This window comes from Limanda limanda, chromosome 21, assembly GCF_963576545.1.
Source record: "Limanda limanda chromosome 21, fLimLim1.1, whole genome shotgun sequence".
In the NCBI taxonomy this organism is placed as follows: domain Eukaryota; kingdom Metazoa; phylum Chordata; class Actinopteri; order Pleuronectiformes; family Pleuronectidae; genus Limanda; species Limanda limanda.
Genome location: NC_083656.1, coordinates 21,218,087 through 21,232,885, shown reverse-complemented (window position 1 = coordinate 21,232,885; position 14,799 = coordinate 21,218,087). Strand labels below are relative to the sequence as shown.

The 14,799-nt window shown below is 39.8% G+C and overlaps 1 protein-coding gene across 1 annotated transcript in view; it reads right to left on the bottom strand.

Annotated features, from left to right (window-relative positions):
• Positions 1 to 6,272: 6,272 nt before the first annotated feature.
• fasn (fatty acid synthase) overlaps positions 6,273 to 14,799 on the bottom strand; it is a 59,130-nt gene continuing 50,603 nt past the window's right edge. The window contains exons 37-42 of the mRNA XM_061095363.1: positions 13,556 to 13,747; positions 12,522 to 12,743; positions 12,217 to 12,428; positions 11,829 to 11,927; positions 10,311 to 10,562; positions 6,273 to 7,955 (exon numbers count right to left, since the gene is read on the bottom strand). Coding sequence (XP_060951346.1) covers positions 7,845 to 7,955; positions 10,311 to 10,562; positions 11,829 to 11,927; positions 12,217 to 12,428; positions 12,522 to 12,743; positions 13,556 to 13,747 — 1,088 coding nt within the window. The 3' untranslated portion in view covers positions 6,273 to 7,844. The remainder of the gene's footprint in view (positions 7,956 to 10,310; positions 10,563 to 11,828; positions 11,928 to 12,216; positions 12,429 to 12,521; positions 12,744 to 13,555; positions 13,748 to 14,799) is intronic.

Sequence of the window (14,799 nt, the reverse complement as noted above, 5' to 3'; positions counted from 1 at the left end):
CACTTCTCTGAGTCCATTGTGTAGGTATCTTCATACAACTCTTCGTGTTCTGCCAGCTGGGCCTAGCAGGGCTGGTCACATTTCTTGGCTTTTACTGGTTTGAACTCTCCTCCCTTTGTTTCACAACAGCAAAAACAGCATAATTGCCAGAAGGACCTTAAAACAAGAACCGTCCGAATAGTAGATTTCATCTGCATTTATCAGCGGAGCAGACTCCAGATCGGGTCTCATTTTAAAGTATTTCATTGCCTCGACAATACACTCGTGAGGTTCCCCTTCAATACTGAGTTGAACTGCATCTGCATGATTTATATTCAAACCTTTCTTTATAGTTACATCAGGATAAGCAAAGGCATGTATTGCAAGCATCTTGCTTGAGTCACAACAAACTTGCCCTGATCAATCAATGCAGAGATTTTGTGATGTGTGAATATGGTAACTGGATAACTCATAGCGATAGTTGATGCTTTTTCATATGCGCAATGGTCAGCAGCCAGGCCTTGATAGCCCTGTGGCCACCCCTGGACCCCGCTGTTCACCTTTGTGCTATAATACGCAATACCCAATTAGTTTGTTGCATCAAAACTGCTGATACATACATAAATTGTTTCATGATTTCTCTGAGCGGTGCATTTTTTAATGCATAGTCCTCTATCCAATCCGAATTAAACCCTGCCATCCCTAAACATGTCATCATCTGCACCACAGTCTGTGGCTTGGGAGCTCTACTTACTCCTTCCACTTGTGATGGTGCCACTGATATTGTACTGTGGAAGAGAACTCTCCCAAGATAATCAACTTGGGGTTGGCAGTATTGTAATTTAATCAATTTAGTGTAGGTGCAGCAATTAGCAGGTCAACAACCTATTGGATTAATGTGCTGTTGAGCGCTATTCCATCAAGATCTTACTTCAAATCTGGTTCAACACGTCAGGACTGTGTTTGAACCCCTGTGGGATTCTTGTAGTATTGTTTACCTTTGTACGTGAATGCAAACAGATGCTTTGAGTCTTCAGCTAATGGAATGCTAAAGAAAGCAGAACACAAGTCAATCACTGTGACAAACTAGCTACAGGTGGCACATTAATGAGAAGCGTATGAGGGTTTGGAACATCCGCTGGCCAACCCTGTACTACTTCATTCACAGCACGTAAGTCATGTTCCAGACGACACTTTGACTTATATACTTACAACAGGGGAGTGTTGTAGTAACTTTTGGTCTCAATAAACACCCCTGCTTTTATTAACCACTTCGATGGGTTTTCTCCTTTTTGAACTTTCGTCAGTTGTGATGCAAAATGAACAGCAGTTATCACTTCCTAAGGCGTTGCAAGTATAGACGTACCCCACAAGGGTTTTTTTTTCCACTCAACATTTGACGCAACTTTCATCATTGGGTCAACATTTTTTAATACACAATTTTCATTCACCAGTAAGGTTATGTGTGGAGCTGATTCGAGAACAATAAACCACACTGACAGGAAAGGGTTGGGATTCACGTCCAATGCTACCCCTACTTTGTTTCCACATTCAAATTTTTGGTCAATTTTTCCCACTTTTCTTGAAAAATGTCACTTTGAGGCAAGACATAAAACATTGTGCAATGATAGTCAGAGTATGTTTTTTTTGCTTTTGGGATCTGTGCACGAGTGTGTTTTTCCAACTTCCTGTACAAATTATTTTCTACCGGAACCTCAATCATAAGTTCATTATCAGCTCCAACAGATATTAAAGGAAGCTGACCCTCCCCTTTAGGATTCTCTGGACAGTATGCATGGTTGGAACCCACCCATGCATTTAATGGGCCTGGTTGTGCACCTTGAGCAGACCCCATAATCCTGCTCTCCCCAATTAGGGGCAGGTCATGGCTATGATGGGCATCCTTGGCGTATGTGTCCAGGGTCACCACATACCTCTGCTTAAAATGCTAACTCTATTGGGCCATTTTTGTAGCAAAACTTTTGAAGAATGTGACTCTCAATCTGTATGTGTATAATCAGATTTGGAAGTGTGAATCTCCAAATGCTTAATGAGATGTGTGAATGTGTACATGGATCTGCAAATCTGTATTTAGAATTTGAATGTGCGTAAACAGATTCGAAAATGTGTTTAAAAATTGTATTTATATGTCTGTGTTTAATCAAATTCTCTCTCTCTACCTGTTTAGTCTGTAGGCAAACTGAAGAGGGTCAAAGGTGTCAGGAAGGGAGGAGCAGATGTCAAAGATGGTAGGCTAGTTTCCCTGCTCCCATCCCTGGTTTCTGCAAGAGGCACGTGTTCGGGTAATTTTTACCCAACGTTAGTGATAGAGGGTCAAATATTTGTTGAATATGATATAAGTTGTAAATTATATATATATGATATAGGTTGAATATGGAGGTGAATACCTCCGCTACAGGGTTCATACACATTTTGACCAATGGATTTCCATGACTTTTCCATGACTTTTCCATGACTTTAAACCAAATTTCCATGACCGAACATTGCGTGAAATCTCGGAGTATACGCGAAAAAGTGACAAAATGTAGTATTCAAACTAACAATGAGAATTCCAAGGCATACAGCACACCTTAAATGACACAAACCAAAGTATGCCTGCTTATACTTTGAGCATATTTCTTTAAAAATGTATGGATTATTTAAAACTCAGCGTAAATGAACTAGGGATGGGCATTCGATTAAATTGTCTTAATCGATCGTCGGAAGAATTAACGATCGATTTTTCGATTAATCATTCATATTTTTATATTAAAATTCACTATTTATAGCCTATATTAAAATGCAGTGAAAATAGAAAAAACAGCGTGTTTCCTCATTGAGATCTTTATTACAAGATTAACAACTCTTGTGGCAGTTAAACAGGATCCGTTCAATGTTACACTTGTAAATAAGCGCTGCTGTCCTCCTAAGCCCCGCTGAGAGAGCAGCTAGCCGCTGAGAGCTAGCTCGATCTGACGGCTCTCGACCTCTCAGTCCGGTCGTAACGCCCTCACTCCCGGAACCCCTCACCCAGACCCGGGTCTGTCCGGGTTACCCTCCGCGTGGACTGAGGGTCCGTGTGCGGACATGAAGCCGAGCAGCAGAGGCTTAGCTCCGGGCTGCTTCCTCCAGCTGCTAACAGACACGCTATGCTGCGTTAAGGGCAAATCGGATATTCCGACCTCCTGCCACATAGCGAACATGCAATAGTTTATCGATGAAAACATGTCATCAATGAAATTCTTAATGATCAATTAATCAATAGTCGAGTATTTATGCCCATCCCTAAAACGAACGACATGAAAATAAGAATATAACAAATTTCCATGACTTTTCCAAAACTTTTGGGAAATTATTTTTTTCCATGACTTTTCCAGGCCTGGAAAAACACATTTTAAAATTCCATGACTTTTCCAGGTTTTCCATGACCGTACGAACCCTGCCGCTAGCTGATCGGCACCCCCCCTGGAACTCCATCGGGCCCAGATGACTTTCGAGGCTTCACTCTTTGAAGCTCTCGCCTCACGTCAGCCACGGTCAGGGACAGAGTGCAGTCATCGTCTCGGTCCTCTGCCAGTCTCGCGGATGGAAGGGTGTTGGTTGCCTCAAACCGTGCGTAGAAGGTGTTGAGGTCATCAGGTAGAGAGGCGGCGGGCTGATCATCAATGACATTTCTCCCTTTATAGCCTGTGATGTGTCGCAGGCCACCCCACAAGCGTTGGGGGTCAGAGCTGAGGTAGTTGTATTCCAGCTTGCCCCTGTAGTCTCTTTTTCCATCTCTGATGGCCCTCCATAGGTCCCATCTGGACTTCCTCAAAGCCTCCGGGTCACCAGAGTTGAAGGCAGAGGACCATGCTCTGAAGCAGAGGACCGTGTGGCTTGCCTTGAAACCAGACTGGTGAGGGTCAAGAAGGTTGTTATTGTGGAGATAGGAGGAGAGTTGATTAAAGATAGCTTGCTCAAGAGTTTTGGAAAGAAAGGGAAGAAGAGAGACATGTCTGTTGTTGTTTACTTCGGACGGGTTGAGGGTGGGTTTCTTCAGGGGAGGGTTTACTCTTGCCTCCTTCAGAGAGTTAGGGAAACAGCCAGTTGACAGGGAAGTGTTAACTGGAAGTTGACATTTATGAAGTTATCCTTCAAAAATGTTTACCCTCATCGATGCTGCTAAAAACTTTAATCCCGATGATGTTTTCCTACACTTGACATCTATTGCACTTCTGTCCGTCCTGGGAGACGGATCCTCACATGTGGCTCTCTCTGAGGTTTCTACGTATTTTTACCTGTTTAAAGGGTTTTTAGTAGTTTTTCCTTACTCTTGTTGAGGGTTAAGGACAGAGGATGTAACACAATGTTAAAGACCTATGAGACGAATTGTGATTTGTGAATATGGGCTATACAAATAAAATTTGATTGATTTATTGATTGACTGATGTGTTGATAGGATGGGTGAGAAAAGGAAGAAGGTCAGGAGCGATAGCCTGGAGAATGTGATATGGGATGGGGTCAAGGGGGCAGGTTGTCGGGCGGGCAGTTACCAAGGTAAGAACTTGATTGGGAGACAAGAGGGAGAAAGAGGAAAGCGAAGGGGATGAAGAAGATATTGATGGAAATGTAGCTATAGAAGGTGGATTATAAAAATGAGGAGCGTTCGTTATCTATCGTTTTGACAAAGGGGGTGGGGAAAAGGTGGAGAAGAGTTTTTTGGGGTTAGAAAATGAGGATTGAATTCTAGTTTGGTAAAAAGAGCTTTTGGCTGCAGAAATAGTGGCAGAGAAAGAGGAGAGAAGAGATTAGGGTACAAAGAACGTCGAAAAAAACCTCGAGGGAGAGCCACATGTGAGGGATCCCTCTCCCAGGTCGGACACAAGTGCAATAGCTGCCACGTGTAAAGGAGAACATCAGAAAGATAAGGGTATTTGCAGCATTGATTAGAATAAACACTTTGTAGCATCATTGAAGGTAAATTAATTGATGGATTATTGTCAGTAATAGTCGAGTATGTGAGGAGAAATATTGTAACAGTCTAGTTCAGACATGGGCAAAGTACGGCCCGCAGGCCGTATACAATCTGGCCCGCCGAACTTGTCCAAATAACAATTTCGTAGCACTTTAATGGCACGTACTTAGAGAACTTTGTAGTTTTGCTTTATTTTTGAAGAGATCTTACTTTCTTGATTCTTGTTGTTCTGGGTTTGAACCCTCGGGGTTGAATGCACTTATTGTAAGTCGCTTTGGATAAAAGCGTCAGCTAAATTAAATTTGCCTGGGAGTGTGGTGTATAGGGCTAGAAAAGACACATGATCTCCCTTCACTTTTTCCCTTTGCCCTGTGAGCCCTTCTGTAAAATGAGAGGAGTACAACATTAGCCGTCACTTTGCTACGAAGCATGCTAACTACGCTAGCAAGCAGTCAACGCAAGAACGGGTTGCTGCAGCTCAGGGGTTGGCGACTAATTTACAGACTCAGCAACATTTTTTTCACAGACAACCTTTGATTAAAGAGTCATCTACCGAAGCATATTTTTTGGGGGGCATTCGAAATAGCAAAGTCTAGCAAGCCTTTTTCTGAACGTGGGTTTTTGTTAAATGGCCTTGCAAATAAGTGCTTTGCTACTTGGTAAAGGCCAAATCCTTTCTTGTAATGATTTTTCCATGTCATTTATATTAGTTCACAAAAACACTCCATCCATCTGTTCCTGGCCCGGCCCCTCTCTTAAATTTTGAAACCCATTCTGGCCCGCGAGTCAAAAAGTTTGCCCACCCCTGGTCTAGTTGTAATCAGGATCCAAAATCAGCTGCCACCTCGATCATGATGGTGGATTTTTCTAGACCGAGTGCTACTTGAAGGACAATGAATAATACGGAGGGCTATACTTGTTGTTTGTTAGGTAAACTGTGTCATGCATTTAACAGGCTGCATGTTCACTTATAACTGTTAATGATTCCCCACAATCATTAACAATAATCATTTTACAATCATAGGAAAACACATGTATATTTTAACATGCAACTTTAATTATTTCACTGTTAATCTCATGTTAATCTGACCCCCACCCCCTTGACAGCACCACTGCTTTGATCAGTGGTGGCAATAAAGATCTGTGGTGACTATTTCGGAACGTTTCCTGCAGGTGACACATTGGCTCTGTGCGAGCAACGCATTGGCTACCCCTGCTATACAATATACATTCAGTGTCCTGTAGAGAACCTTACAGAAAGACGTTTACACATCATGTTTATTTTTTATATTTTAGATGACAACTATAGGTGGAATAACACACAAAATAGTAAAAGTACTTGGTACCAACTTTTATTAGTCATAACAATATTCGATATAAGAAAGGAGCATATACTGTCACTTCCTTCTCCTTTTCACTGCAATAAGTCATCACATTTGCCTCCAGTCACTTGACCCTTCATAGACTAGTTTGGAAGCCTCAGAAGTCAGGTTGACTGGTGTTATGTGGGACAAGAAGAGTTCCTGGGATTATAAAGCCAGGTGAAGTCATGGTAGTCAGTGACAGGTCTAAGAGGATACAGCTTTCAGCAAAGATCCCAAGAGAGAGTGAATCCCCTAGTTGATCAGGGGTTTGCTATTCAGAATTTTTTACAAACATTTATTCGAGGTACTGCAGTATAAATGTAACAGTTGTTTGTCAACTTTTTAGAGGAAAGATTACTTACACCTAAATGACCCTTGATTACTGGTTGATTACTCCAAAAAAATGTATGTATTAGAAGATAACATAATTTCCATTGAAGCTGAAGTACATCACAGGCATTTAACTAATTTGCACACCAACCAAAGTGCTCTGCTTTAAAGCAAGTCTATACATCATTTTTTTAACCTTAAAACAGAAGCTTAACCGTAATTCTGATGGTACACTGACTTGGAATACGGACAATGGAGCTACTGTAATTCACATTCCTCACCCCAAATGCCTGTTCTTACATAATGTAACTTTGGTGCACAGGTATGATTTCCTGTGAGCAGTATGTAACTCACAGATAGTCAGAGCTTAAATTAACCAGAGCCTGGCCCAGGAAGTTCAAGAGTAATGCCAAATAGTATTTAAAAAAGATTTGAAGTCATTAAAACCCAGTCAGGAAAGTTTTAAAATATCACAAATTCTAAATAGTGTAGTGTATTAGTTACAGTGGCGGTGCTTCTGGTTCACAAGGCCAGGGCTCATGACGGATGTCCACACATTCAGCTGTGTTTCGGTTCAGTGAGTGGAAGTACACAGTCAGAGTTCCGATTAAGAGATTGACAGGCTGTTATTTTTCCGCAACATGAAAACCACTTAATAGTCGGACACAAATGATGCATGGCTACGAAGGCAAAGTAGCTCAGTAAACGTTAAAGTGTTGATGTAACAGCATTATTTTTGAAGTCCAACAAGTAAACAGTGGTGTTATTAGAAAACATGCATAAGGGTATTTTATAAGTACTACTAACTATTTGCATTTCAAATTAAGAACAAAAACAAACCCCTTATCAAATATACTGAATTTAAAAGCGTCTCTTCAAATTGTACCTTTAAAACTATCTCTTTTATAACCAAAATATAATCCTATTTTCAAGTAAGGACTGTAATTCGTTAGAGAGAGTGTTGTGATTGACCAATGAGATTTGAAAAGGTACATTAAAGGAGCAATAAGGTGCATTTTGGATATAAGGGCATATCATGTAAACATGCAGTGTCCAAAGACTGTTGAACCTATTCCATGACTTAGTCTATATATTAATCCTATAATTTGAAGTAGCTAAAGGAAGAGACCCATTTTGGGAATGTTTTGGAATTAGTATGAGAGAGGGTGAGGTTGGGATGGGCATATCCAGCCCTCCATTGCCGTGACACATGGCTATGCTAGAGAGCTGTGGATGATACTGAGAATGGACTCCAACCCCTCTCCTTCCAGGAAGGTGCGGTGGTCTCCCTCAATGATATGCACTGATACTTTGCCATCACATACCTGAATCAAGACAGAAACAGAAATTATTCAGCATCAAATAGAGAAAGAATTTAATATTTGTATGTCACCTATATGAGTCCATGTATTTAGTGGTGTTAATGAACTTCATTTATATACCGCCTTTCTAGCCTTATCAGTAGAGGTAGAGGTATGAACAAACACATTCTTTTAACAGTGTGAATGCAAATGTGTCCTGGAATGACCACTGACTCAGTGAGTGACATCATCGCTTACCCACTACAGTATCATAATGAACTTAAAATATTTGTACACTCCTTAGTGTTTCACATGCACTCATTTACATGTGGTCTCTGACAAAATATTAATATTGAGCAACACATATTGATTTATTTTTCAACGGACAAAAAGCATAGTGTTTCTGTCACTGTTATGCTGATGACACAGTTTTACTTACTGGTTACCCCTGAAAGCACCTTCTAGAAAAAAGAAAAAAAACTCTATAACTGCTTAGATGAAATCAAATGCTGGATGTCAAAGAATTCCCTTCAACTCTATGAAAACAAAATAGAAGTTATTAAATTTGGTCCCCCTACCTCTGTTTCTCGCCTGTCTTCTCCAACTATTGCTATTTTAAATCTCATGTTTAAATCCAGTAGGTAAGGGAGCGAATATTCAAGAGCAAGCTTTTACCAGTCATTAAGTCCAGTATCCACACACAGGTTCCCATTCAGCACTGTATCCAGGCTGACAGAGAATCCTTGATCTACTGAACCATCTATTCCTTTCATTCTTTAGCAGTAATGGTTTTACGTCCTTCTTCACCTATAAATTTGTCATCTGAGAAAATATTCCCCATCACCTCCTCCCCACCAATAACACAGATACACTATCTAGTAAATTTCCCAGCTATGTACCTCAGGCCTTTGGGGTAACAGTAATTAAACCTCTGCTTAAAAAGCCTACCTAGACTCTCTCTGTGGTGATGGAGTGTTTGGAGCATGTCTTTGTAATTTTTCTCTTTTTTTGGTCTGTTTTCTGTCTTTTCTCTCTCTGTGTTTGCATCTTATAAATCAAGATATATTGTTGAGTATTGATGAAGAATTTTTGACCATCCTCAAACAATACCATTATGAGAGTAGAGCCTGTCTCATTCCACATATACTCCCTTCTCTCCTAGCAATGACCAAGGTCAGGTTATAGATAAAGGGCCAAGTAGCAGTACATTGTAGTGTCTACACTCATGGACTTTCATATCTAATTCAAATGACTGAGCATGAAAGGCACCAAACTCTGACTCGTTTGCATATTTCACCAGGGGCAAGTCGTTAGGACACAGCAGGATTTAGACAATGGTCAATAGTAATCGTAGCACCAAGGCGGTCGGGGTCCCCAAAATCTAGTTCTGCTTAGGGCCCCATAAAAGCTAGGGAGAGCAATAGTGGAGCTACAGAATTTAACAGACTCCACAAGAGATTGAGAACATCTTAAAGTTCTCAAAAGTAAAAAAACTGACCTTTCTGACATGCTTGGGTTTTTCTGCTCAAGGTGCTCTGGTTCGCTCTCATTTTCAAATGTCAAAATATTTTCAATATTTGTTGATGGTGCTTGGAGACAGTCTCAACAGAGGACAGCTGCCCTCCAGTTACTCGGATGGACTATATGTGAGGACGCAAATTTCTGAGTGACAGCTCCAGACATTCACTGGAATTGATCCTGCCTGCTGCCAAAGGATTCGTTCCGAGTGAGTATGTGTGCTGATGGTGTTTCTAACATGTGACAGACAGAAAAATGAAAGAAAAAGCGGTACCATACACATAGATACTGACGAAGATGTCAAGAGAGCTTTTGGTGACAAGGGCCAACACCGATGTTGATGTGCCATGAACGAAAAGATGTGATCTCTGCAGCATAATTAATATGTTGCGTCCTGCCTCCTGCATGCTGTGCCAGCCCTCGCCTGTTGTGAATGCATCTGACTGCTGAATCTCCTTCTGCGTTGTTCATATATGAAAGGTAAACTCCGGATAAAGTCCAAACCCCATTGTGCCTTGGGGCTCATATGATTTAGGCTGTGACGGTCTGTGTGATTCTTCTAAAATGACAGGATAACACAGAACTTCTTTCTTCCAAACCTTACTATATGTGTGTATCAGTAGGGTATTGCTTATCAAGCCTATGTAGAATGAGTCTCAACAATGCAACAATACAATTCAATCTTTTCCTTTTAGAAAAAAACGAAGAATAAGAAGAAACCTCATTTTCAAAAATAGTATTTCTATCCTTTTGCCCTCTGGATATTTTATGATCTCTCACAGATTAATTCAGGTGAACATAAAAAAGATCTAATCTTCATTTTTTGTTATAGTTGTGCAAATGTGAGCTAGAGCATGTTACCTCACTAAGGTTGTAGTCAGCTCCCAGGTTTTGTTCGTATTCACTGCTGGTTTTGGCACGGAGTAGTGTCACATTGCCATGGTATTTTGTCGCAGGCACATAACCATCAGCAGCCTTTAGTTTGTAGTAGAAGGTAGTAGCAGCAAAGAGCAGTGACTCTCGGCTGATGTTCTTGTGGCTGGAGAGGATAAGGTCCACTGCCTCGTTGACACGGGCCTCCAGGTCTGACAGTGGGAGAAGAGTCTCCAGAAGCTGTAGAATAAGAGGCAGAATTTATACACAATTTGGATGAAGAACACTACAGAAATTGACTTGTTGAATCAATATATGGAAATAGATCCAAATTGTGATTTTAAAGGACAGACTTACATAGGTTACAGATGATGTTGCATACATGAAAAATTTGTCAAATTTTTGTTAGATTTCTCCCAAAAATGTAAGACATTTCATCTACGTTATATTCTGTTCTGTATTTAATTTTAGAAAATTTATTGCTAAATGTCCTTATATAGACACATAACAATATATCAACCAAAAAATGCCAACCAAACAATAGCAAATACACATCCCCCAAATAAAAAACATAAAAAGAATACAAATAAAACTACAATAAAGAAAAAAGTTGAGGATCACACTGAAAAATGCCAATATTGGTAAAAACATCTTGTATTCACATCATTCATGCAGATACTGCGGAAGGACGCGCTTCACTTCCAGAGCATCTGCTTGTGCTTCCATTATATGGGTTAAGTCTTCTCTAGATAACAAATAAAAAGAGCCCAGATGTTTTGTGCTTGCTTGCACCTGATAGCACATCTCATTGTAATGTTGTTATTGGTTTGGTATATCCAGAATAAGAAGAGCTTTGGTTCTAATGTATTATAGGATATTTATTGAAGTTATCTGGGTACAAATATGTTCAAATTTACCAATTTTTCTGCAGCATTTTATGGAGTGTGGTATCCCTACACAGAGTGCCATTCTCCACTGTACAATCATGAGTGTACAATTCAAACAGCTAAATATGTTAAACAATACCAAAACCCTTAATTGAGCAGCTTCTATAGTTCTCTATCAGATTTCTTCTTTCTTTTGGGTTCAATCAAATAATTGATCTGTTGTCCTTTGTCTAACATTCTCATCTGATCTTACTGCAATAGCAATAATGTCTCAATTGGCATAATAAATAACAATGGGGGCAGAATACCCCCTTGCCTACATCCTAGATTTATCATGACAGATTGTGAGATACTACTATTATTCCATTTGTATTCTTCAAAAGGTTTGGTATAGAGTAGTCTTATCCACTTTTATTATCTTATATTCTGGGCCAAAACCTGCCAGTTTCAAATTGATACAGCCATTGGACTTTTTGCTACCCCCACTCTGCAATATTCACAGTATTCAGAAGTTCTCAAGTTTTTCATGTTTCACACGCCACCAATAGGAAAGCACAGAGGAATAATAAAAATCTTTGGTGAGCGACTATCTGTGTGCACATCATCACAGACAGCATACCTTGTTGTACTCAATGCCAGTGAACTGCTGGATAAAGGCACACAAAGCTTCAGTTTCAGCTTCAGACTCGTTCCCAGGTGTCAGCTTGGCTCTGTAGCTCTGGAAACAAAATACTGCCATAATCAACTTACAATTATTTAAATCAACAGTTTTTTAACAACCTACATCATTACATTTAAATATTCACCGTTTAATTTCTGCTGAGGGCATTCTTTGGTTTATTTATGATCCAATTAAGGTTAGTATCTAACAACCCTCTAATACGTCAAATAGTTTACGCTGTTGGAATGTACCACTCGTGGTTATGGTTCCATGTCATTAAACTAGGTCATATTTTGGAATCTTTGACTGTTGTGGATATGTAAATGTGTTAGCTTATTTCTCTAACCTGTGTGTACGCTGCCACATAGGAGTGTGATCCATCAAGCAGAAAGAGGTACTCTACAGACTGATTCTGGGTCTGCAGCTGAGAACACATTTCAAATGCCACACAGGCACCAAAGGAGTAACCAGCAATTCGATAAGGTCCTTGTGGCTGAACCTGTCTGATACAGGTCACATAGTAGGCTGCCAGGGATTGGATGCTGTCCAGAGGAGCGGCTGGGAGAGAGGGGAAAAACTAAGATCAGCTTGGTTGTAGACTGTAGAATGTAAACTCACACATACATATTTTTATATCTCTGTATACTGTACCTTTTGTGCACTGTAAGCCATAGCAAGGCATGCTGAGCTTGGAGGCAAGTGTCTTAAAGGTGGCAATGGTGCCCTCAATCGGATGGACCAGGACCAGTGGTCTCTCTTGGTTCTGAATGGTATTGAGTGGTGTCACTGTGGGACTATTGGGGTTTACTAATAGCTGCGTGAAATCAGACTCCAACAAAAAGTGAACGCCATCTCTCTTAGCACGTTGAGATTCTGGATAGTTGGAGGAAGCAAAGAAAAACAGCTTGTATTCTTACAGTGAGAGTGCAAACACAGGATTTTAAAAGCAACATGCTATTTCAGATGGTGGGAACACGTTCATTCTTCTTCTGTATGTGTCAGACAAGAATGAATGCAGTTTAAAATACACCATAAGCAGAGCATTCAAAATAGACAATCTACAATTCAGTGTGTTGAAGGTAGTGACACCTAGATGAGAAGTTGCATGTTGCAGCTGAATACCCCTCACCTCACCCTCCCCTTAGAACAGGAAGGAGAACCTGTGGTAGCCTTCAGATGTCATAAAAACTGAAAAGGTGTTTAGTTTGTCCAGCCTGGGCTACTGTAAAAAACATGGTGGCCTCCGTAGAGAGGATCCGCTCCTGGTGTAAATATAAAGTATTTAAATATAAAGGGGGCATTTTAAGCTGAAGAAAACAACAATTTGTACAATTTAGATGAAAACATTACTAGGACTATTTTATATTAAATTTCTGCAAATAGATTCCCTTTCAACTAAATCTTACTCACTGAACCTTGAAATTATATTATGATATATGATATCAGTATATTAATATATGCCTATTGCGTATAACTCTACAAAATGTTTAATACTCTGCCTAAGGTCACCAGATCAAATTCAGACACCTGTTTGTGATAACATTTACCAGTTATCCGTTTTATTTGATTTCATTTGAAGCATAGTCGATAGACCTTGAATGATATATATTAATATTAAAATGGAAGCAGAGAATATACCATTTATCTCTGTTAAAATGCATGATGAGAAAAGCACTTAATAATACCATTTGAAACTCCTGGCTTGGGAATGGCCAGTTCTCGCAGCTTGTTGATAGTGAGTTGGCGGATCTCTCTCATGGTCATGACAATGTCGTAGTCACGCTCCAGGGTCTGACGGACCTCCACACCCATCAAGGAGTCCAGTCCCAGATCAGCCAATGACGCATCAGTGTTCAGGCTGTTCACATCCCGCACACCTGTGGATAAAGAGGGCATTGAAAGATCGGGGAGATGGACATGATCACACTTAGGTAAAGAAATAAAAAAAGAAATAGATGAGAACAACATATCCATCAAATTCATGGATATGATATATGTAAGACAAAGACAAAGATATATGTAAGACAAAGACTAATTTTAAATAAATTTAGGGTAGTGTTTATGCCATTTTAGGGCTGGATAAAAACTAAATGAAATAAATAAACCAGATACATTTCTCTTTCTCCCAATAAAACATCTACTTTGCTTCACTATTTGCAGTGGTGGGTAGAGTAAATAGAAACAGTACTCAAGTAGAAGTAAAAGTACTCATAAAAATCAGAACTTGAGTAACAGTAAAAGTACTCATAGAAATAAGAACTTGAGTAACAGTCAAAATTTATCTCATAAAAAACTACTCAAGAAGCGAGTTATTTCATTAAAATGTATTGCTTTCAAACAGGACATTGAGAGTTAATAACAATGTAAAGTGCATATTGATTTTAATTAATAAAGGAACATATCCAAAACTCGGCAACAGTCGAAATACAAGCACTGTTTGCTTTCAAACATCAAGAAAAAAGTCACTGATTCCTCATAGGAAGGCTTGGCTGCAGCCTGCATTGTGTGGGCACATGCATTCAGTTTCCAAAACAAACGGAAATTTAACCTAGGAAGCTGCGGAATTAAAAAATCATAGACATGGCAAAGTTGCGAGAAGTGTGTGGCCCAATGTAACTGAGTAGGAGTAAAAAGTATTCTGCTACTCTCAGAAGTAAAATTTATTGTAAAAACGACTTAAGTACATGTAACAGAGTAAATGTAATGCGTTACTACCGACCTCACCTATATGTCCTACTCATAAAAAGAATGAGATGAAGGATAACAAACCAAATTCTAACAAATCTCCAACATATTGAATTTAAATTTTTTGTGGATGTTTTATTATAACCTCACTAGGGGTGCAACGATTAGTCGACGTCGTCGACAAAAATCGATGACCAAAATAGTCGCCGACGAATTTACTCGTCGATGAATCGTTGGTGACGTC